This window comes from Lemur catta, chromosome 15, assembly GCF_020740605.2.
Source record: "Lemur catta isolate mLemCat1 chromosome 15, mLemCat1.pri, whole genome shotgun sequence".
In the NCBI taxonomy this organism is placed as follows: domain Eukaryota; kingdom Metazoa; phylum Chordata; class Mammalia; order Primates; family Lemuridae; genus Lemur; species Lemur catta.
This window is the reverse complement of record NC_059142.1, coordinates 47,042,297-47,068,275: the sequence shown is the minus strand read 5'-3', so window position 1 is coordinate 47,068,275 and position 25,979 is coordinate 47,042,297. Positions and strand designations below refer to the sequence as shown.

Below are 25,979 nucleotides of genomic sequence, written 5' to 3'. Positions count from 1 at the left end.
ACATAGCATTTTCTATATTCTACACTCCCTAAATAAAACCAAATCCCTAACTCCCCCCCCCCAAAAGAAAAAACCTAACAAAAAGCAAAAATCACTTCCAACCCTTAAACAAAGCTTAAACCCTTCAAATCAAGACAGCACTATCCCTCTGAATCTAGTCAGGGTCACAATACTAAATATAACTGATAAGTACATTATATCACTGTATCATGTGATCCCCAAAGGGAACAATGATCTATAAACAGTATCAGTACCAGGAAACCATGATCAGAAAATAATCAACAGCTTGGATGTGAGGCTTTCTATTTTTTTTTTTGGATGTGAGGCTTTCTATTAAAAAAAGTACAGTACTCATTATCACAAACCATAAAGCAAGTTTATACAGTACATAAAATAAAGCCATTTCCATAAAGAAAGTATAATTAAGGAAATAACTTTCTGCCAAATGAATTTCACACTAAAGAATTACAATATCATCAAAAATATGAAGCTGAGGGATTTATTAAAGATGAAAGACTTCAAGATCACTCAAGATCTAATACAGTACGCCCGTCTTTTAAGAATAATAGAAAATGAGGGTACTAAGAAAATTCATCAAAATTTAATAGTGCTTATAAAGATACACACACACAAATTTTTGCCTCAGAAATCCAAAGTACACCTATCTTTCTCAAATCATCCAGATCTATTTAGTAGAGCCCAATTTCCACTTCAGTCCTTCAAAAACTGAAGACAATCTTTTGCTTAAATTTCAATAGCATTTTCATCAGCACCTGTCTTATGGCAAGAGTTATTTTCTTACAACCAATCATCTGTGTACCTGTTTTTATCTCCCTTTCTACAATGCATTTCCTGGGGACACAGTTCCTGTCACTGTATCCCTCCTACCATTTGTATACAGTGAGTGTTTACACGCTTGAAAAAACGAATGTCACAGTATTGGACTCTCTCTGGAACTAGGAATACCACAACATATTAATTTCTCCTTTATAACAAAAGTCCTTTCTAAGGCTGATGGGAGAGATAAAAACAAAACACTAAAACCTCATCAGTTTAGAAAACACTTCACAGATTCCAAAAAATTTTGCACATATTCCTACCACCTCTACCTAACACCATTCCTCCCCACACCTCTCACCATATCCTCATCTGAGGGTCTTCCCTGTACACAGAGAGACAACCATAGATTTCAAGTTGGAAGAGAGCCTGGAGAGCCAACCTTATCCACTGTTTTACAGATGAGAAGCCTAAAAGTGAGGGAAGTTAGGTGGCTTAGACAACAAAACTATATTTTAGTGATGAAACCAAGAATTTAAGGTACCTTATTCTTAAATTTTCTCCCTGACTATACCATGACTTTCCCCTATCTCCATTGCATCTTCCCATCTCCTCTAATCATACTCTTCACCAACATCTTTTGCAATATAGCAATTCTATATTTTTGTATGTAGTCCCATCTGTAAAAATCTAGATTCCAAGTCCCTCTGCTAAACTTCTGTATACCAGAACAGAATATTATCTTGTACATACCAATAGCTACACAAACATTTGTCAAATTTTTTGTATTGTAACTTCCCCTTGATGGTATCTTTTTTCCATCTTATTTCTGCAAATGTCCGAGTCATGACAAGCATAATATATTGGGGAGAAAGGCCCTCCCTGTATTTTTCAGAGATGAGGTCTCACTCTGTCACCCAGGCTGGAGTGCAGTGGTGCAATCACAGATCACTATAACCTTGAACTCCTGGGCTCAAGTGATTCTTCTACCTCAGCCTTCTGAGTAGCTAGGACTACAGGTGTGTGCCACTATACTCAGCTAATTTTTAAACATTTTTTATAGAGATGGGGTCTAGCTATGTTGCCCAGGCTGGTCTCGAACTCCTGGCCTCAACTGATCCTCCCGCCTCAGCCTCCCAAAGTGCTGGGATTACAGGCATGAGCCACTGCTCCCAGCCAGGAAGGCCTTTTAAAGTAACTTTCACTAAATTCCATTTGTTTATAATTGTAAATACTAAAGGCAGAAAACTGAGAGATCAATTCAAAGGTATATGGCTAAGTTCTTCAGTGGCATGAAGTACATTACTTTTTTCATTATGTCTGAATATGCTGAAAAGCACTGTGGGCAGTGGTACGGGGAAGATGCTAAGATGAAATGAGACGATTCTACTCTACGTAAGTAACCATGAAATGTTAACATCAATCAAAAAGACACTCATAAAAAGGATAAAGTATCCTAGGAGCTCAAAGAGAATAATATTCAGATAGAATGTGAAAGGGGCAAAGATGATGATAAATCTTCAGAATTGCTTTTTCTCTGAGCGGAGTTAGAAAATTTCAGAATGCTTCTAATCTTAAAGTTTCAACAGATCCAAACTCAAGGACCAAGCAGGGTTACTACCCGCTTCAGGACTAGATCTCCAGACAGTGGTGAAGAATCACAGATCATGAAGAATTTGCAAGGTTTCATTTTTGCCACACATAGTATATATTCTAATTACTAATACTGGGAAATTTGACAAATGTCAAATTCTGACAACAAGAATGTTAGGTAATATGTGTCATGCTTATAATTAACTTTATTTTACCAAATTATTTTGCAGACTATAATGAAAGTCAGAAGACTAACACACTAAAATGGGCCGTTCAAAAGTTTCTTTGCTTTTAAAATGAACCATCATTGCTTAATCTTGTAAAATGTCGAAAATTTAATTGCAGGCCAATTAAGTATGTCTACAAATGGCAGAAACTTCACTTTGAAAAAAATAAGTCAACTGTAAAGAATAAAATAAAGTGAATTAAAAAGTATTCCATCTTTATGTGTTATGGCCCTTTCAATTATGAGACTAACATCACCTAAAATAGTCTTTTGTTTAAACATAATAGTTCAAGAAATATTAAAATTCAAAGACAATCTATATTACTAAGATAATTAGGTAGTGAGAAATTTTCTTTTGAAACCTAATTATATATGTGATTTTGAAAATCGTAGTATAACTCAAAGTTAACACCCAGTCTCTCTTTATAGAGAGAACCAGTGACTAGCCAAGTGCTATAAAGAGCAGAACATTCCCTAAACAAGTGTAAGTACACTACAAAATACAGTCATGCCTTGCTGACTAACAGAGATATATTCTGAGACTGCGGTCCCCAACTCCTGGGCCCTGGACCGGTACTGGTCTGTGGTTTGTTAGGAACCAGGCCACACAGCAGGAGGTTGGGAGGGGCAGAGCGAAGCTTCCTCTGTATTTACAGCCGCTCCCCATGGCTCTCATCCCCGCGTAAGCTCAGCTCCTGTCAGATCAGCTGCAGCATTAGATTCTCATAGGGGCATGAACCCTATTGTAAACTGCGCCTGCAAGGGATCTAGGTCATGTGCTCCATATGAGAATCTAATGCCTGATGATCTGAGGTGGAGCTGAGGTGGTGATGCTAGCGCTGAGGAGTGGCTGCAAATATACATTATCATTAGCAGAGAGGTGTGACTGCACAATAAATGTAATGTGCTTGAATCATCCCCAAACCATCCCCAGCCCCTGCCCTTGGTCTGTGGAAAAATTGTCTTCCATGAAATCAGTCCCTGGTGCCAAAGAGGTTGGGGACCACTGTGAACCTAAGAAATGTGTTGTTAGGTGATTTCATCATTGTGTAAACATTAGGGGGTGTACTTACACAGACCCATTATAGTATAGCCTACTACTACACACCTAAGCTATATGGTATGGGCTACTGCTCCTAGGCTACAAACCTGTACACAGTATGTGACTGTACTGAATACAATAGGCAACTGTAACACAATGGTAAGTATTTGTGTATCTAAACATAGAAAGGGTAGTTATAAAACATAGACAATGGTATGCCTGTATAGGGAAGCTCTATAATCTTATGTGACCAGCCAGATGGGATGGTGCACACCTGTAGTTCCAGCTACTTTGGGAGGCTGAGGTGGGAGGACTGCTTGAGCCCAAGAGTTCGAGGCCAGCCTGGGCAACATAGTAAGACCCTGTCTCTTTATTAAAAAAAAAAAGAACAAGAAAAGAAAAACCCCACAACAAAATGCATGAGACCACTGTCCTATATGGGGTCCATCACTGACAGAAACAATGGCACATGACTGTAGATGTTTGTGTTCTAAAATACTAAGCTGAATGATTTAAAATGGTTTGTACACTTTCCATGAATATTTAAGTCCTTCCATTTGCAAGTCTGGGATATTTCAAAGAGGAAAAAGAGTCAAGTGATACGAGAGAAAACTGGAAATCTATGTTAATGCCTTAAAAAGATCACAACTGTGAATTACCTCTATTAGCATAATACAGTTTTTATATTATCTATAATGTGCCTTTAATTTCCAACAGTCTTATCATCCAAAAACAAATCCAGGTCAAAGTGTTTTCTAAATATTCTGTAGGCAGGATTCATTAAGCATATGCTTGGGGAAATCTATTCAATAGGAAACTTATTAACTTGCCTTTAAAAGAGATGTTGGTTTAGGCTCTTATCAATAATTCACATTTGTATGTAGGAACAATTTCAGTCCTAAAAACATCTTAATGAAGTCACATCTAAATAAGGTGCCTTTAGGATAATATTCTATGGATAGACTTTGTATAATATAAGAGAAGTTTTTCCATCTACCATGTACTTATATAAAGTTTTCAGCAAGAATTAAATGCCAAATACAAATAAGGTACAAAATGGAAAAGTCTGGGGTTAATGCTGGTTCATCAATCAAGACTCTTCATTTGAACCTAAAGATATGGCGAGTAACAGAAGGCAGGCCAGGTGCGGTGGCTCACGCCTGTAATCCTAGCCCTCTGGGAGGCCGAGGCGGGTGGATCACTCGAGGTCAGGAGTTCGAGATCAGCCTGAGCAAGAGCGAGACCCCGTCTCTACTAAAAATAGAAAGAAATTATCTGGCCAACTAAAAATATATATATAGAAAAAATTAGCCGGGCATGGTGGTGCATGCCTGTAGTCCCAGCTACTCGGGAGGCTGAGGCAGTAGGATCGCTTAAGCCCAGGAGTTTGAGGTTGCTGTGAGCTAGGCTGACGCCACGGCACTCACTCTAGCCCGGGCAACAGAGCAAGACTCTGTCTCAAAAAAAAAAAAAAAAAAAAAACAGCGGCAATATTTCTCACTATTTTGACTCAATTTCCCATCCTATTTGTCCTTTCTCTATTGTCTCTCCACATATTCACATAAAAATAAGATACCATTACATTGCTCTGCTCACACTATTTATCTGAAATCCTAAGATTCTAATATTATATACAATTCCTAAAGACAGTAAATATAAAAGAAGGCCTGATTATACTTTAAGAGTTTGTTCATAGCTTTGATAATAACTTTAAAGTGAAAAAATCTTGAAACCACTCTATTTCAAATATTTGAAATATACTACCTCTATCATGGGTCCCTTATCTTTTCCCCCTTAATTTTTATTTCAAATTAATTATGATACAAACTACTTGAGAAGTCTTACCAACTGAGAGGCTAGCTTTACATACCAGGGAAGCATATAAAACTCTCCTTCTGGTTCTCAGAGCTTACCACTGACCAGTTTCACTTCTCCTTTTATGTAATGCCCTTCCAACATTCTCATTTTGTCTGGTTTTCACAAAGGACCTATTCTGTTGTTCCTTATCTTTGAGGCTGCTTTTTTTTTTTTTAATGACTTTCTCTATTACTTCGTTTTTCTCTAGAAAAAAGCAAAGTATTTGCTATGATGTGAGCACATGTTTTTAATAAGGGTAATATTGTCATTTTTATCATTAAGGCATACTTAAATTACTACCACTCATGCCTTTTTGTTTGGTTCTTGAGGAAAAGGACAGTATTTACTTATAACCAAAGAAATAATAAGCCATTTTTCTTTGCTCTCTAGATACAGCAAAATTAAATAGACTCCAAGTGAATGTAGAGTTTCAAATTTCTTGCCAATATTTTCTATGTGTATCAGTTAAAATTCCCAAAAGAGCCAAAATTATTTATGTTTTTATTTTTATTTATTTTTTTTCCAAAATTATTTATTTAGGACATTATAACCATCCTAATATTTGAAAACTTTTTTCAAATTGACTATCTTCCCAGAACAATCTAAGATAGTTTAGATAAGTAGAATTTCCAAAAGGATACTACCTTTGTCTCATTTACACACAATTTAATTTTTTCTAGTATACAAGCTACAAAAAAACCCCAAAAAACTAGGACACAATGTTAAAAATAAGAGACTTCTAGAAAGAACTAAGTTATTTTGTAAATTGTCTTATTCTTGACATAACTCATAAATTATTATAAATTCCTCTTTATATCAAGTTTTTCATTTAGACTTATCACCAAAATAATTTAAGGCTCATAATCCTAATGATCAGAGTTTTCTAGGAATAGTTCCATGGTCCTGCCAAATCCCAATTTACACATAACACAAAATGTACAAAGCAGTTTAGTAATTCTGCTACTACAGAAGTCACAAAAAAAAGGATCTTATTTTATTAAAATGCTTCATCCTGGAGAAACAGAGAAAATAGTTTTAGCTTTTATGCCTGATAAATATTTATAAATACATATGTATCTTACACATACTTACCTTGTAAGATGTTTAATTTTGTTATTATCTTAAGAAAGTAAAAGTTAAGTCCAAATTTTAAATGCAAGAAAAGAGTTCAGGCCAGGTGCAGTGGCTCAGGCCTATAATCCTAGCACTCTGGGAGGCCGAGGCTGGATGACTGCTTAAGCTCAGGAGTTCAAGACCAGCCTGAGCAAGAGCGAAATCTGTCTCTACTAAAAATGGAAAATTAGCCAGGCATCACGGCACATGCCTGTAGTCCCAGCTACTCAGGAGGCTGAGGAAGGAGGATCAGTTGAGCCCAGGAGCTGAGGTTGCAGTGAGCTATGACGACACCACTCCACTCAACCCAGGGCAACAGAGCAAGACTCTGTCTCAACAAAAAAAAAAAAAAAGGAAAAAGAAAAAAGGAAAGGAGTTCAATACTGCAGAGTTGGGACAGCTCTGACATAATATATAATGCCAACCAACTGGGCAGCAACACAGCAAGACTTAAACCATTATTTATTCCCTATGTTAGCATTTAGCACCACTACCTTCTGTTCATAAAAAAACAAACAGGGAAGAATTATCCATTTAAATAAAAAATTCACATCCATTTCTAAAGAATGCCTTGCTGATCCTCTTAGAAAATTACCTCCCTCCTCCAGGAAATGCTAATGTTGCAACATTAAATGAACAGGATATAAAGTTGTACAGAAAGTACAAAGTTTATCTTAACATCCAATATTGTATTGAAATACTGGAAGGAAATACACCAAAATGTCAACAAAGATGTCTTGGGGTGGTGGTATGCTGGCTAACTGGATGATAATTTACAATGAACTCATATGTTTTAAAATTTAAGCTTTAAAAAAAAGCTAATTTCGATTCTGGAGCCTGTAAATTAATCCCTCAAAACAAACCAACCACTTTACTACTCTTCAGTTTTCACATAATGATAACACCAGAAAACTTAGAGTTTTGAGCCTTGAAAAATTCCTAAAAGCTAAAATACTTTTTTGAAAAGGGCCAAACAAGTACAATCCGAGCAGCACATAAAGATTTAGCTTTGCCAGAACTAGAACCCTTCACTTGTAAATTTTTTTTTTTTTTGGATTCCCAAAAAGAAATGACCTCAATTGTTAAAAGGAATAAAAGAATAAATGTGCAGTTTTCCGACACAGGACATACTTCTCAAATATAGTTTCAATTCCCCTGCTGTCTGGAGGGGCTATAAGAAAACTCTGTAATACCCCAAAGTCCCTATGAATGCACACCAGCTGGAAAGCTCTGTTCTATGATGATGTCCTACAATAAATACCCCATAACTCAAATGTTACCCAATAACCAACATTAATTAATCAAGTAATTCTATGCCTAAGATCACACAACTATTTTGAGGCTCCTTATAAATTAAAAATAAAGAGGTAGTATTAAAAAAAAAAAAAAAAGATCACGCAACAGGTAAGAGAAAAACCAGATCACATTATTTGCCAGTTTAGTGTTCAAGTGTCAGCCCAAACTCTTACCTCCCAGTAGAAAAGTTCCACACAGCCTGCAAGGAGCATTAACTACCTTCCTCTCCCCATCCCCAACCAATCGTGTTAGACAACAAAACAATGGAACCTACAAATATTTCTAAATACTGAGCAACGTGGAAAATTAGCTCAAAATTTATACTGGCACATCAGTTCCTGTTTCCAAGTCACTATTTGGTTAATTTTTTTTTTATTAAGAGAAGCAGCAAAGCATGGTAATGAGTAACAGACATGGGCTAGAGTCCTACGGCCTCGAGTTTTAATCTTGGCCCTATCAGCAAAAGGAGCTGTGACCTTAACCTCTGTGTCCTTAACCTCCATAGATGTTTTACATACAAAATGAAGTGAACTGGACTACATGCTCCCTTAGGTATTTTCTAGCTTAATAAACACTTAGTGATTCTGCTGTATACGATAGCATTTATCCTATCATTTGCCACTACTGTTGCCTTACCTAGTGCCCACTAAGTCAAGAGTCCCCAGTAAGGCAGCCAGACAGGCAGTTCACTGGAGTTCCCAGGGCCAAGTCTGGGCAGGTATTCAATACATGCTTGCTGAAGAATGAATGAGCCCCATGTGTATAACTGATCAAGTTATTGCCCTTACTAAATAGGAGATGATCATAAGTAAAATAATCAAGTAAAAGGTGAAAAAAACTTTTTTGTATTTGTCTAACCTAACAGATTAACAGTATGATTAACTAATATTTAACTCTGCTAAGAATGAGATTCAAAGAAACTGGTTAATATACATGCAATGTCCTCTTGCACTTTATAAAGGTCTGACAAACTACAACCTATTAAGCCAAGTGGCTGAAAGTATGGCAAAAGGGAGGGGAGGACAGTCAGCTTGATTTCAAGTACAGCTTCCCCACTTCCTCACCTCTCTCCCCTCGTCAAGCCTCTCCCTCACATCACCCGCCACGGTCAGCACATATATAACCTTCCTGTTGCCAAACTCAATGGACATGTCATTCTTGACCTTATTAGACCTCTTGCTGGCACAGGCACCACTGACCCCTTTTTTCTTTTTGAAACACATTCCTGGCTTCCATGACATGACATGTTCCTGAATTTCTCCTACTTTTCTGGTCACTTCTGTTAGCATCCCCTCCTCTGAGTATTTCTAAGAGATTTGGAGGTTCTCAAGACTCTACCATGAGCCCTAACTGCCTGTATTTTTACATCCCTTCCCTGAGTAATCATACTCAGGGAAATCATACTCAGTAATAACTACAGAGATTTTATGTATCACCCGGATAAAAACAACTTCTAATTTCTACCTCTAGCCCAAAACTCTGTTCTGGATTCAAGACTCATGTATTAAACTGTCTACTTGGTTGTTTTCACCTACATGTCTCTCAGAGACCTCAATCTAGTACTTATGCTCCTTGACTTCGAATGGGGTTACATCCAAATAAATCCATAGTAAATTGAAAATATCATAAGTCAAAAATACACTTAATGTACTTAACCTACCAAGCATCATAGCTTACCTAGCCTATCTAAAACATGCTCAGAACACTTACACTAGGCAAAAGTTGGGCAAAATCACCTAACACAAAGCCTATCTTAACAATGAAGTGCTGAATATCTCATGTAATTTACTGAAATCTGTTCTGAATGCTTGTATGGGTACTGTAAGTATGGTTTCTACTGAATGTGTACTGCTTTTGCACCACCATAAAGTTGGAAAATTCATTAAGTCAAACCATAGTAATCTGAGCACCGTCTGTATGCCCAAACTAAACTCTTAATCTTCCCCCTCAAGTTTCGTTCTCCCACAATCTTTCCATTTCAATAAAAAGCACCAACATCCACCTCGTTGTTAAAGGCAGAAACTTGAGTTACTCATAACCTATACCTCTCTCCCTTACTCCATATCCAATCTACCAGAATCTCAATGATTTTCCCTACAAAGTATACTTGGAATCCTTTTGTTACTCTTCATCTCTACTGCCACTACCTGACAACAAGCCACTTACTCTGAAATAGTCTGCTAACTCTTGGAACTGGCTAGCACCACGAACAGTACCTGGTGCAAAGGTTCTTCCCACTTCCCTCCAATTTCCACACAGCAGCCAGAGTGATCTTGCCTGAAATCCAATCCTCTGGTAGCTTTGCAAGGCAGTCAAGAGAAACCCCAAACTCCTTAGCATGGCAGTAACAGGCTGCTGCCAGTTTCCCCCACCTGCTTGAACCTCCCTCACACACCCTCCCTTGATGGCCTTGACCACATCTTTTTCTGACTTTGCTCATGGTGCTCCTGGCTGAAGCACTCTTCCCCCACCTTGCCAGGCTGACACTTTCTCATCCATGATGTCTTAACCTAAACGTCACCTCCCAGGACTATCCTCTTGGTCTCTCATTGTTTTCTTTTTCTTCAAAGCATTTATCATATGAGTGATTATATAGTTATTTGTTTGCCATTTAATATAGGTTCCTCCAACTAGCATTTAAGATCAACACAGGGATTACTTTCGTTTGGTTCACTGGCAAACACCTAGCCTGCAAAAAGGTGCCTGACTCATTAATAGGTGTTCAGTAATACACGACTGCATGGCGGCTGAAAGCTACCAGTGAACTGTTACCAGACCTGCTCCAGAATAACAGAACTCCTGTAATCTGCTACCCAGGGCTTTCTAGCCTTCATCGCCTTTTACATTTGCTACTCACTTTTCACATTTGAGGAGAAAAACATTCAGATTATCATAATGAAACTGGATACTCTTAAAATAATGGTCTAAATTTTAATTCCTGCATACAGAATGCAATTACATATAAAAATGAGATGGACATACATACCCCTATCAATGCATTTCTACAGAATGAAGCTTTTTAATAAAAATAAACAACTTTTTCAAAAGAAAGATATCATACGTTAAGACCAATGTGCAAAATACTGTAGAATGGGGAAAACTTGGGTTCTCTTACTAAATTGTACCACCAACCATAAAACTGGTTGCAACATTTAACCATAGCATATCATAATTTAAAAAGTTAAGAAAAAATTTAAGCAAGTATAACCCTCCTTGCCCTAGAGTTGAAATGTATTAATATATATTCTGTGTGGTAACAGCTTAAAGTTCCTACTATTTTTGAAACTGTAGCAAATAAAATCAGTCTAACTGTAAATGTGGCAAGTTAGTAACAGTTAAAAATAGCAAACCATTTGGAATGCAGTATTTTTAACTGAATTGGCTAAATCATATTTTTCTTTTTAAAAATTTCAACTAGGATAAATAGTATTTGCAGCTTTGTGACTAGATAGTGTTCAATTATTTACTTTTTTAAAAACATCAATAAAAATAGATTTAGAGACCATCTTATAGTTGAATAGCAATTTTCTTTGTCTAAAGTATATTCCAGGCACACTTTTTCACTTATTAGGCCTACTGTAGCAGAGCAGGCCAAGCAGTAACTTGTGACCAACTCTCTAGCAACCTGGAAAATCTGGGGCAACGGCTCATTGCTAGTAGCTTCCATGAGTTTTTCTTTTACTTAATATCAATGAACGGACACAACCACACTTCGCATTATGAAGCTTAAATAAAAATCACATGATTATATAAGATGACAGATTTCTTCATAACTTCTACTGAGCCAATTCATCCTATTTAAAAGAAAAATAATTGTTTAAAAAGTTACCCAGAAATAGGAAAACAGTAACCAGGATGTTAAAAAGGAAAGTGAAAGTCTCTCTCCCCAATTAGTCATTATTCCAGTTTTTCTTTAACCTTTCTTGAGGAGTTAAAAGAGAAAAGAAATGTCCTATTTACAAGCTAAATATAGCTGCTAGGCTCAAAGAACCCAAAGACACTGTTATACTTTTTTGGGAGTGGGGAGTGGTATAGAAGAGTTTTGTTTGTTGACCAACATTGTTTTTAAATGCTAAAATCAATAGATTTTTCGTTAAGGGGAGCAAATTTGAAATTTGAATTTTATTTTGCTCTGTGAGAAAAAGTAGGCATCATCTACTAATGGTTTTAATTGCTTTTTATACAAAATGGTTAGAAGTTCTAAGATCTCACAAAAAGCAACATGGAACCTTAAAAAAAATCATTCTGTATTTTATGAACATATTCAATATTTTTACCTTGCAAATGAAGCCCACATACCCTCTTTAACCTAAGTACTCCCAACACCTCTGCCAAGTCACAGACCATGGAAATGGCAGAAAGGGAAAGAGTCCTTCTGTGTGTGCGTGTGGAGGGGGAATGCGGAGTGCCCTGGAGACAAAGGTGAAGGGGCAGAAGAGAGCAGCACATTCAGTGGGAGTGGTGGAGCACTTGCACCTATGCCAAAGGTTATCTTACCGTGCCTCCAGCAGGCAGATAAGGATTTGGCTCCTTCTGCCTACACAGCTGAAGCATTTCAGGAATACATTCTCCAAACAATTAAATAATTCCAGCTATAAATCTCATAGTCAGAATGAGAAAGGTCAATACTGGTTAGTTTCACCATATATCTATATAATGCTTTATTATTTTCAAATGACATCTGATTCTTTAGAATTGTGTATGCTTTTCAAATCATTTACAAATATACACAAGGACTAGCCATAAAAATATAGACCCAGCATTTATAAAATGTTTCTGGTTGTTTAAAAAGGTACCGTAAAGAAATGAAGAACAACATAAACTTTCAACCTAAAAATTAAACAAAATGATATTAGGCAACCAGAACCAATGTAATAATGAATACCTCAAGTCTCCAACGTGTGGTCTGCATTATTCAGAATTCAGAATTTTTATACTGGTAATCAAGTTTAGAGAGTAAATCAAAGCTTCTAGTGCTTTACTTTTTATAAAGCTAATATATCAGGAATATTAATGGCTAATATTAATAATATGGTTAATACGTGTCAGGCACTGTGCCAAGGGCTTTACATGGAGCATCTCATGTAATCCTCACAATAACTAATATCAGGTCCTGTGATGGTCCCCATTTTACAGCTGGAGAAACAGAAATTCAGAGAGAATGAGGGACTCATCCGAGCAGTGAGTGGCAGCCAAAACACGACTCTGGCTAGCTGTCTTGCTCCACTACATCCCTCAGCACAGCAGAAAGCCGCATCAAATTTTAAGGTCATTACATTAAAACTAAATGTAAAAATGTTTTGCAGTATGTAAAATAAATCAGTTAGTTTGAACATGGTTGTTAATCTGTATGGAAGATAAAAGTTAAAAAAAAGTCACATATAGCACAACTAAGTACATCAGTCTTGATACTTAGATCAAAAAACAAAATAAATCAACGAAGAGTACTCCTACTTCATCACTGCAGAGTAGACAGGGATGAAGAAGTTCACCCACTGCACTGATTTAAAAGTCTTTTTGATTCATTTTTCCAAAAGAAGAGCGATTAAATATAAAAGATGAAGATCAAGAACTACCGTCACTGCAACAGATTGCTAACTTTGGCCAAATCCACTGAAGTCCAGTTCTCAAAACAAAATTATTTCCTTGATTCTTATCAGCCCATTCTAATACTGCTCTGCTAAAGTGACTATAACAATTTCTCTTGAAAAAAAGGCATCTTGTAAAATAAGTTCCCGATATATACAAAGAATAGTATCACGTAACTAGAGAAAAATGGAGTACTTTCAAGCAAGGAAATAAAAACCACTGCTAATTTCCAGAAATACACACTATAGAAAAATTATGTCACTTCTAACTGTGACAAAAATCTGTGACAAACTGCAAAATCTGGGGTGCTTACAGACAGTATGAAAACTGTGACATAATATGAGAAGCATTTCAAAGGAGTTCATAAAAATAACAATAAAAGTGTTCTGATGTCCCCTTCTCCAAAACAAAAGCAATTCTGAACAATTACATACAAGACAGGTGCTAATTTCCAAATGAAACTGTTTAATAAACACTTTCAGAGCAGCATAAATTACTGTACAACTAGCTTTATTTAGTAATAAAAGGTAATACAGAAAGCAGCACAGTAAACAATTCCCCTTTAGCACCAACAGCCCAGACAGCTGACAGCCAGTTATTTCCGCCAAAAAAATGCAAACACAAAAATGTCAACATAACAGAACACATCAAGTGATATACCTTTGTCTGCACACACACATACCCACAACGCACAAAGTTGTAATAAAACTATAAGCACATCCCAAAACACCCTCTCTGTTTTTAAAGTAAACATAAATACAGCTCTGGGTTTCCAAGGTCTAGATAAAATGTAACCACTCTGATATGTGATCAGTTTCATCAAAAGGCAATTCTACCTATAGAGACCTAAACTTTAAAATCTCTACTATCTTTAACGTTATATATAATCCTTATGTTATATAGGCCGAAATATTTAACTCTAGCCCTAGAATCAGTAGACGCTCAATAGGTTTTCAGCAACTCAAAGTCCTTGCTAGATTTGAGAAAATGAACCGATCCTCCATAGTATTTTACAATATTTTTACAACTGAAAGTAGTAACTGATTCACTCTTTAAAACAAATCCAAATTAGTGTTAAAGAATAAACAAATGATTTTTTTTTTTTTCTAAGATGAGATCCTCACTATGTTATCCAGGCTGGACTTGAACTCTTAGGCTCAAGTGATCCTCCTGCCTCAGCCTCCCCCAGCAGCTGGGACTACAGGTACACAATACTGCCTAGCTTCAAATGACTCTGATTCTTTTGTATTTTAAATACATGCCACAGTGCAAATAAAAAAATAAATATTTTAGCTAAAACTGAAGTTTCTAGGTTTATTTAGCTGGCACTCACCTCCTTTTTACACGCAATCATGAAGCTAAATAGTTACTCTGTTACACAGATTGAGGAGTGAATCTCTGTCTTAATGAAAAATCTACCTTATCAACTTAGAGATGTGTAACTATCATCAGGCACAAACCGTACCACTTGAGGAAGAATTAAGACTAATCGAAGGTACCATGATTAACAAAGAAAACAGTACTGGTTTCAGGAATTGCAAAGACAGACTGGCCATTAAAGGAAGTTGTATTAATGCTGACAATGTTAAATTATTTATAGAAACTAGGAAGCTGTGGGGTGTTTCTCCCCATCACACACACTGTCCTGTCCTATATAACCAGTGTTGCTTACCTCAATAAGAAAATGTAAATTAAACAAAAAAAAATTAGTTGGCAATGACTTTTAGTTATGCCAATTTGTTAGTTCTGATCCATATTTCCATTGTATCATAGCCCAGCCAACCCCGACCCCTACATCTTCAGTCATCTAAGTTAGTTCCCAAATTCTCTGGTTATTGTCACATGAGAAATTTTTCCAAAGATAGGGTAACTCATTAGCACAGTGGCAGGTTACACTCACCGTATAGCCAAAGCAGAGTATTACAAATATTTAATCCAGTAATAAAAGAGATCACTTCTTACGATGATTAAGTTATAACAAGAATGTGAATCTTAGGTTTTTCTTTTCCCCAGTAAGCTATTTTGCTTACCCATAATGGAACTAACCAGAAAAGGAAATGTTTGCCTTTGGGAACTTAGAAAGGAAAACATTCATGTTTGCACCCAAAGTTATTACTAACAAACAAGTGGCCTGCTAAAAACCTAAGCTATGATATCACTACCCTATCCTTATCCAAAAAATTGATTAAGGCCGGCGCGGTGGCTCACGCCTGTAATCCTAGCTCTGGGAGGCCGAGGCGGGTGGATCGCTCGAGGTCAGGAGTTCGAGACCAGCCTGAGCAAGAGTGAGACCCCGTCTCTACTAAAAATAGAAAGAAATTATCTGGCCAACTAAAAATATATATACAAAAAAGTTAGCCGGGCATGGTGGCTCATGCCTGTAGTCCCAGCTACTCGGGAGGCTGAGGCAGTAGGATCGCTTAAGCCCAGGAGTTTGAGGTTGCTGTGAGCTAGGCTGACGCCACGGCACTCACTCTAGCCCGGGTAACAAAGTGAGACTCTGTCTCAAAAAAAAAAAAAAAAAAAAAATTGATTAAAGGCATTATTCATCTTAAGCAAAATGTTAAGTCACAGAGAGCCTTAAAAACTGTCAGTATATTTTTCATCTCAATTTGCATTAATAAATTTAATAATCAATCATTAGTTGAAATGAAAAGGCTAATTTTAATCTTAGTTACTTTATCTGCTAACTCTTCCCATTTCCCCTAATGTTTACTGTTTCTAATCAAGACTCAAAAATACGTTGCTAAACATAAAAAGACATTTTTTTAAACTCCCCAAATTATGATTATATAATACAAGGACTTCCCATTTTCTGGAAAATTAGCAAACTAACATATAGAAATAATCTGTATTTCCCAGAAGGAACTTAATGTGAATGTTTCTTTCTTTTTTTCTTGTCAAGACCTTTGAAATTCAGAGTGTCTAAAAAATGAGGAAATAAAGTTAAGTGTCAGGCGATACGCTGGTGGAAGAGAAAAGGTCAAACAAGGCATACCAAAGGATTTTCTATGTTAGTGAGACAGCCAAGTATGAATGTAGGTAACTTTAACGCACTAACGCACTGAGGACCATGACAAGTGTTAGAAGCAAGCCTGCTAGGGAGAATACAAGGCACAGACAGCACCATTCTGGCCAGGAGGACTGGGGATGCTTCAAATAAGGAGACATAGCCCTAAGGCATTGTTCCTAGGGAAGGTGGGAACATGGAGCAAATTCATCCATATCACTTACTGCTGTGTGCCAAAAATGCAGATTGCTGAGGCCCATCCCAGGTTCCTGAATCAGATCCTTAGGTGATGAAGCCTGGGAATCTGTTTGTTCTAACCAGCATTCTAGTTGAATGCAAAGAGGCCATGGACCATATTTAGTCAACTTAAAATTATAAGTCCCAATGAAGAGAAACGGTAAAGAAAAATTCTGGCAGAGGCACTACATGAAGAGAGCCATGGGAGGAGAAAATCAGGGTACGCGGAATAGAGAGGTTTACAAGGTATGTTCAGAATCCTAACGAAATACATTGTTGGAATCATAGGTAAGCTTGCTAGTCTTGACTCACAGAAAGAGGCTAAACTCTGTTCTGGAGGTAATGGAAAGTGATCAGAACTTTCTGAGCAAACCCATGCTGTATTTGAACAAGATTACCTTGGAGTCCAAGTAAGAAGTACTAGAACAATAAGGAAGGAAAAGGAAAAGGAAGAGGAAAAGAGGGAATGAATACAAGAGCTATTACAGAGGTAGAAAAGTCAGGACTTGGGGATCTGCTATAGGTGAAGAGAAGGAACTGACAATAACTTTGAGGAAAATTTTAAATAAGCCAAGTGCTTGCTCAGTGTTCAACACTATGCCATGCATCAGAGCATCCAAAATTATGAACGTCATTAATTCAGTATAATAATTGAGCATCCACTACACATGCCAGGTACTATTAATGCTGAGGATGCACTCAAGACGAAAATCCCTGTCCTCCAGGAGCTTAGAACTGGGTCTCACCCTGTTCCTCTTTTCTTGTGTCTCTATTTTTTTTATGGAAAAAAGTGTTCCTGGAACTTGTCTCTTTGCCCTTGAGGACTTCGCTGCTTCTAAAGCACTAGCTGGCTCAAGTCAAGAATATGCAGGTCTTCATCCAGAGTACTTTTACCCATTTGCTTTAAATGACAAAGAAATACTTAGGCATGCTTTCTCAGCTATGATCCCATGACAGACTTGCTATGAAACTTTAAGATGTGAACTTCCAAATTAAAAAAATGTCAGTTAAGCCCAACTTCAATTAAACAGACTTGGAGTAAATATGGAACTTTCCCACAGAGAACTTTTGGGTACATACATAGCTATTCATTTATTCATTCAGTTTGTACTATATGCTTATCACAGGTGGATGTTTCTTCCCTGACCTGGAAGAATGAATAAGAGCCTGAGAAAACAGAGTGGAAAGTGTAGTTAGGTGAGAAAATGAACTAAGAAGAGTGGAGAGTAAGCAACACTTAAAAACGGGAGGGAGGGTGAAGGGCGATGGGAAGGGGTATGTAGAGGAACTTATGCAAGCCATCTACCAAAAATAAAAGAACAAATACTGACCAAAGGACAACAACTAACCAGAAATCAGGGAATCGGATGGAGGTCACTTGCCAAGTTAAATTCATAGTTTTCAACATATAATGCTGACAGCTACTCAATTTTAATAATAATGTGAGATAGTCCCTTTTAGAAATGTACAAGTTACTTGAAAAGAAGCACGTATGATATAAGGGAACTATACAAGATAGTACGTAATCAAGAGCTAGTTGAATGAAAGATATAAGAGGTTGTTTAAAACAAAAAAAAAAGAAAGAAAGAAAAGAGCCATAACTAAAAAAAAGAGATTAAGGTGTCAGTTTTATAAAAAGCTACCAGGAACACTTTTCTAGAATTTTTAGTAGTCAAGATTTCTTTTGAGTACAAATAGTAACAGCAAAGACTGCTGGTTGTACATCATTCTGTAGCCACACCCGTAAGTGTAGATTGCTTTAATGTTGGTGACATCATCAGACAACTTCCTAAGCAGTTTTACTTTTAACTGTCACTTTATTTTAACCATATTACAGTAAAACTCTTTATCTCCAAATTGCACAGTCTAGATTGCTATCACTGTTGGTATTTTTCTGATCTTTGGCAAATAAAACCCAGATTAAAATCAAAGCATTCACAATTAAATTACAAAACACTTGATTAAAAATCTGTTTCAATGATTAGTTTTGTATCTTTAACCTGGATTGGATACTTTCTTTTCTATCCTTTCTTCAATGCTGTGCAATGGCTACTAAGTATTTTATGGGTAGTCTTGTTTAAGACAAAGGGGAATAATAAATGTAAAATAAATTCTGGGTGCTTCCTATGTGAAACAAAGGTACAAAAAATAACTAAGATTATTTTAAAGAAAAACATTTTATAAAATGTGGTTAGGAGCCTTAGAAATACACACACAATGCAAATATATAAAAAGCATATTTATTGTTAAACATTAAGGATTTTAATCTCTCTATATATTAAATTAACCTGTATCATAAAATGAGTACCTCAAAAGACTAAACAGCACATTTGAACAACTAGGTTCAGTTACTAAATTCTTATTCCAAGAGTAAATGGTCAGTTTGTAAGAAGGATGAATACGGTTGCTATAATTGGGAGGAAATTATTTTCAAAAAGAGAATAAAATTAGAGAAAAATACCTAAGAAAATCACTACGACCTCAGTTTCAAAAAGGAAGAATGATCTATTAAATAGAATAGCTTTACCAAATCTGTGGAGTTTACCTTATTTTTATCTTGCTTAGTAAAAAGGTTATCTATAGCAGCCCAAATTTCTGAGGCTACAATTTTGGAGAGATACATTATATTGTGTATGTCAGCGAAAAAGTGTGCTAAAATCAGATATAGGTTGAGTATCTCTTACTCAAAATGCTTGGGAGCAGAAGTGTTTTGGATTTCACGTATTTCCAGATTTTGGAATACTCCAAATTTTGGATATATATAATGGGCTATCTTGGGGGTGGGACCCAAGTCTAAACATAAAATTAATTTATGTTTCACATACACCTCAGACACATACCTAAAGGTAATTTTATACAATATTTTCACACATACTCATTATAGGTCAGAACATTTTAGGTCTGTCACTAAACCTCCATCTGTTTCTCCATTTTCAAAAAATTTTGGATTTTGGAACATTTCAGAATTTGGCCTTTGGATTAGGGATGTGCAACCTGTGTTACTAAATGTCATTAAAACCACAACATTTTAAAAGAGCAAATCTCTTACCAATTGAAATTCTCGACGCCGGTCGTAGGCATTCTGTATGCCGCTGTCTGCCCACAGTGCTCTTATAGCAGGAAGATATTGTAAAAAAACCCGAGTTTCCACCAATCCCTGGGCTGCCATGGGGGCTCGGGTGTCAAATGCCATCATTTTGTCTCCATTGAGTTGGTTTGAGTTATCTCCCCAAGGAATATGAAGCTTCTCTCGAGCATCTACCAGCACCCTCATACCTTTATTTAAAAAGAAAAAATGTGGAGAGGAGTCATTAGATAGTACCTATGTTTTCACTCTAGTATTATTTCCTTAAACTTCTGAATTACTCCAGGCCCACATCATCCAGAAATGGAGACCAACATCAAAACAAACACCCACAACTTCTCAGAGGTTAAAAAAGCTAACAGTTGCTCACTGTCTTAAAATTAGAGCCTTGAAAAGCAAATACTATTAACTCAATTGCTCTTTCTGAAGGATTTTAACATACTCCAATTTATAAAATAATTTCTGGGATAGAAGGTGGTCAAAAGAGAACCAAACAGGGAAAGGAAAAAGAAATCATACTGCACAGCCCAATGTCCAGGCTCTGCAGAAAACGACTACAACCAAGATTTTATGAGCTTGTCTAAAAGACATTTATTTATGAAACACTAAGAACCAAACATTATAGCTCCACATTCTGCTTGTTCCCTCAGCACTCTAGTACCAACATTAAGTCTTCTAGGAACACAATGAAGATTCAAAAACTTCTTCCAGCCCAAGCTTCAAATCAGTGTAAGTCACAGGATGGCTTTAGATTTCCCTAAAAGGAAGACCAACTGCAAAATGATATAAAAACAGACTCCAACTCACAGAGGTTAGTTCAAACTCAATTATTTCTGTCACTAACTAAACTATGACCCTCAGTCAATCTTAACAGCCCTATGGCTATTAGGAAGTCATTCGGATACTTGAAAAAATGTTTTGCTGGCAATTTTCCGATCATACCAACTCAAAAAAACTAGATGTCTAGTGACTTACTTCATCTCATAATCAATGCTCAAAGTAGGTCACACTTAGGACCCACTATACAGTAAGATCTAGGTGTTTACCTGGCTCACAGTTAGCATGTTGACTCTATTCATTAACATAATTCCTTAAGTTCAGCTGCATCAGGATATAAAGGTACCTTCAATTAAGGACTAACAAGGCAGGGTCTGTGGCCTTGAAAGAAACCTTAATTAGTCTTGCGCTAACTGGTAAGGCAGGATAAATACAACTGTTCTTTACAGTTTAACTGCAGAGGTGCTCGGGCTGAGAGCTATCTGTGGCCTGTCAGCTCCTGGCCTAGCATTCTTCTCCAGTCATTACCCCACAATGGCTCCTCCTCCAGGCAGGCAGTTTTTCTCTACCAAAACTCCGGGAGGAAAAAAAGCAACATGAATGAATTACTTACGTACCTCTTGAACAAAAATCCCACTTAAAAAAACACCACTTGAAAAGACCTGCAATCCGTAGCAAACTCCTAGATAAACTGCTCCCGAGATAAAATAAAATCCTGATGCACCTGAAGTACCAGGGGATGTACCTCAATTTTGCCAAGAGGCCTTTTGTGTAAAACATTAGCACTAGGAAAAATGAGTGCTAATTACCTTTCAAATGACAAAATAAAAACTTCTTGATTTCTTTGAATGCCCAGATATAAAGACCTTGTGTATTTTTCACTTTAAGAACAAAGTTTAATTTTGAAAATACAAGAGCAGAGCCTATTATCCAACCCAACACTGATTCATTGACTCCACCCGTACAGGAACCGCATGACTTTGAGGCCAAAGAGTCTTCATATCACTACACAATTTCATCTAAATAGAAGCGAGCAGTGGTACCCCCCTCCTTCCCGCCCCCAATCACTTAGCAAAAAGGAGAGTGGAACGTGTTGTACGATGATTACAGAGAAACATGTTACCTGACCGTGACACTGGGGCGAAAAACCACTGATGCTATTTTTTTAGAGTAACTGTATGGGTCTGCTCTTTCCTGATGCCAGTGCAGTAAACCTGACGCCCTCAAGTTTCATATCCTTGCCCAAAAGGGCCCCAGAGGCTGTCACCCTACGCCCTTGACAAGAGTCTTCAGGCAAAAAGTTTCCTTACTGCGACGGTTCCAGAACTCCCTTGCTCAGGAGGCGGCCAAAGAAGCAGAGAGTTGGGAGCACATTGACCCCATGTGACTCGGGTCACCCACCCCGGACAGCGAGGTTCGACATACAGCGCCCTGGCGGGGGATGGGGGCGTAGGGTCTGGGGCTGCTCTAGGGTCTTCCTGCCTCACCTGCAGGGAGGAGGACAGGGGAGGTCACCTTGCACCAGAGGCACCGGGCTCGCCTCACTTCCCTCTCGGAGGGGGCGACACCGGGGTGGGGTGGGGGCTGGGGGAATGCCTGTGACGCCCACTGGGGCGGCAAGAGGGAAAGCGGGGCGCCCCGGGGCATCCTTTCACCTGCGGGGCGAGGGCACCCGGGCAGGCAGGACCGGTGCCCGGGGCGCGCCCCCTTCCCGCCCGCCGCCCGGCCCGGTCCTCCGCCAGCGACAGAGCGGACGAGGGCGGTGCCCAGCCCCACACCCGCCGCCGCCGCCCCCGGTCCTCGGTGCCCCAGGCCCGGCCCGGCACCTTTGATCACGTTGCTGTAGATGGTGGGGCGGAACTCCTCGCGCGCGCGCTGGTCGAAGTCCTGCCCGTGGATGATCCGCATCTGCTTCAGGAAGGTGGACTTGCCGCTCTCGCCCGCGCCCAGCAGCAGGATCTTCACGAGCCGCTTCACGTAGGTCTTCTCCCGCGACAGGCATTTGTCGATCTCCTTGGACTTGCGCTGCTGCTCGGCCTCGCCGCTCGTCAGCAGGCAGCCGGGGAAGCACACGGACAGCACGGACCGCGACGGCAGGAAGTCCGCCATCTTGCCGCCGCCGCCGCCGCCTCGGCGGGCCGCTCCGGCTCCCTCCGCCTCCTCCTCGGGCGGCGGGCGGCTCCGGCTCCGCGGCTCGAGGGCGGGGAACGCTGCGGCGGCCCGAGCGCGCCCGGGGAGGGAGGGAACCAGCGAACTGACTCGCAGGGCGGGCCGTGCAGGGCGGGCCGGGCCAGCCGGGGAGGGAGGGAAGGAGGGCGGGCCCGAGAGGGGCGGTGGCCCCGGGCCGTGCGCGCCCCCGCTGCCTCCCGGGAGCGCGCGCGCACGCCGCGGGCTCTGTGGCTCTCGGTCTCTCTCTCTTCCCCGCCTCCCGCGCTGGGCTGGCGAGTCACGCGCTCGCTCTCTGGCTCGCGTGCCCGTAGCCACGGCCGGCCGCGCGCGAGGAGGACCCGGCAGGGGTGGGGAGCCGCGGTCACGTGGGCCCGGCCGGCGCACGCCTGCAATTAGCTGCGCCCACTTCTGGGCCGAAGGGCCCCTTCCCCGAGCCCTGGAGGCCGGAGACCAGGCCCCCCACCCTGCTCTTTGGGCTCCCGCCGCCCTTTCTCCTGGGTTGCGCGCCCCGGGCCAGCTGTCACGGTCCGCGCGACTAACTTTGGGCCACTGGCTCGAAAGTTATTCGCACAGCCGGCGCGAGCCTGGCAGGTTCTTGGTGCATTTTCTTAAGGTGACTCCCTTCACGAGAACGATAACCCAGAACGATAACCAAACGTCGTCAATGCCCCCTTCTTCCTGCACTTTTTGGCATTTTCAGACCCCTGCAAGGGCCCTCCTTGGTGGAAAAAAGAACTGGAGTTGATGTTCAATTTTTTTTTTTTTGATGCATGGCTTTTCTTAACTGCTTGTGGAGTTGATGTTCATCTGAGATGTGCTAGAAGGGTTGTTAATATCTCACTAATGTGGATTGCCACCCGAGCTGCGCTGTGACTTCGGTAACGCTGATCAGTGAATGGTAGCAGCAGGAGGGTGAGGTCATGGTGAAAATCCCCCAACCGGACACTGTGATGCAGTCTCTTCCCAACAAGGAAGCAGATAAGCAAACAGAACGAGGACGGGAGCAGGCAAATTTTAGGTTTCCTGCCAGATTACAGAGGATATGACCAGCCAAGGGACTTTTTTCTGTCCTAATGGCAGATTCAGGCCAGGACACCTGAAAGGGCTGCCAGGAGACAAGCGACAAGTGACAGCTGGGTTGGCAGAGAGACAGCACAGCCACGTCCCCGGAAGCTGACTTCTTCATTCTTAGTATTTAGTTTCAAGTGGAAAAAGCCATTTTAGTATGCCTCTGTCTTTGGCAATGCGATGTAATGCTTCTTGCTTTGGGGGTCTGTAGCTGAGAATCAACTTCTTATGTGTTAGGGAGTTGGGGTAAGAGGTCAACAGTCTGAGAGGCTCGTGAATGCGTTTGAATTTAAAAATCAGTGCTAATCAGTTACTGTCTAGTGCTAAGTTAATGACTGAGAAGCCTCATGACTCAGTAAATTGGCTGCAGTAAACAAATGCCTGTCATAGGATTATCTCCTGTTGCTCTGGCCAGGCCCATAGGGTGAATAGTCTACAATATGCAAAGCAGGGTAGGCTCACCTCCAGTATGTGTGGATCAATAGGGTCAGAATCATTGGGCAGTCCCATCAGGCAAAATGTTTGGTAAAAGTTTACCCTTGATGGAGGCTTTCTCTATAGTCTCAGCTAGTGTTAGGAAGGCCCTGTTTTCTAACCATGAAAGGACTAGCCTCTGCCCAAGACCGTGGAGTAGCACCAGCCCCCACGCACTGTTTCTACATTGATCACGGGTGCTAATCTGAACTCCAGCAAAGACAGACGAGGGAAGCCTGTAAATTAGGTAGTTAACATCTTTTTTCTTTTTTCCAAAAGTGTGTGCAACATAATGGAAAACCAAGAATGCCTAAGAGGCAGGAAGGTATTCCTGCCCAGCCAGTTCATGTTATGACACGTAGAGTAGCAGTGAAAGCTGTTCAAAGCTCTGCATGTAACCTTGCCTTGGAACAAGTTGGACTCAGATGGAGCTCGGCTGCTCTACTCAGTGTTTCAGAAAAAGAGACCTCCTTAGGTCCAGCCTGGGGTTTCACTGCAGCTGTCCAACTTTTAAGCGGGGATCAAGACACTTTGTAAACTGTAAGCATAAAAATGAGTTAGAGGTTTGGTGGTTCCTCAAAAACTTAAAATAGGATGAGTAAATTCACATCTAACGGGTACAATGCACACTCTCTGGTAATGGGCACACTTATAACTTTGACTCAAACTATACAAAAGCTATTTATGTAACCAAAACGTGTGCACCCTTGTAATACCCTGAAATAAAAAAAAACCTTAGATATAAAATTGCTATATGACCCAGCAATTCCACTCCTGGGTATACCCAAAAGAATACCCAAAAGATTGAAAACAGGTGTTCAAACCAAAACTTGTATACCCATGTTCATGGCAGCACTACCCGGAATAGCCAAAAGGTGAAACCAATCCCAATGTCCACCAATGAATGAATGGATAAACAAAATCTGATATATCCTTGCAGGGGAATTATACAGCCATAAAAAGGAATGAAGTACTGATACCTGCTCCAGCATGGATGAACTTTGAAAATACTACACTAAGTGAAACAAAAGGCTACATATTATAAAATTTCACTTATATAAAATGTCCAGAATAGGCAAACCCATAGAAACAGAAAGCAGATTAGTAGTTGCCAGGAGCTGAGGGAGGAGGGAAGAATGGGGAATGACTGCTTAATGTGTACAGGGTTTCTTTTTGAGGTGATGAAAATGTTTTAGAACTAGGTAGTGATGATGGTTGCAGAGCATTGTAAATGTACTAAATAAATAACACTGAATTGTATACTTTAACATGGTCACATGATGAATTTTATGTTAATTTTACCACAATAAAAACTGATTTAGGGAAAAATATTTTCCGTAAAAAGTCATCGGCATCATTTAACATTAAGTGCCCACAGTGTATAACATTCAATGATTGAAATTGCCATTGTATTTATTTTAAAATAATACTAACAATGTAAATTATTTGCACCAGAAGCAAATCTAACAATTGCTTCAGATTACATTGTGATGATATTAGTGATTTTTAAATTTTCAGATAGATTGTTTCATAACTGAGAAAAAAAAATCTAAACTTTTTAAGGGAGTATAGAGTCTATTGGTTAGAATATTGCTGGATGCTATATTTCCTTCAGGCCCAGATGTTAACTCATTGGAAACATCTGTATTGTTGTGAGACAGTTAAT

The 25,979-nt window shown here is 39.3% G+C and overlaps 1 protein-coding gene across 2 annotated transcripts in view; it reads right to left on the bottom strand.

The window, feature by feature from the left end:
- GNA13 (G protein subunit alpha 13) overlaps positions 1–22,987 on the bottom strand; it is a 39,818-nt gene extending 16,831 nt beyond the window's left edge. Inside the window, exons 1-2 of one of the 2 annotated variants that reach the window (XM_045569470.1) lie at positions 22,429–22,987; positions 19,790–20,016 (exon numbers count right to left, since the gene is read on the bottom strand). In XM_045569470.1, coding sequence (XP_045425426.1) covers positions 19,790–20,016; positions 22,429–22,711 — 510 coding nt within the window. In that variant the 5' untranslated portion in view covers positions 22,712–22,987. Of the gene's footprint in view, positions 1–19,789; positions 20,017–21,912; positions 22,155–22,428 lie in introns of those variants that run through there. The other variant, XM_045569471.1, reaches the window with a different exon arrangement.
- Between the last annotated feature and the right edge of the window lie 2,992 nt (positions 22,988–25,979).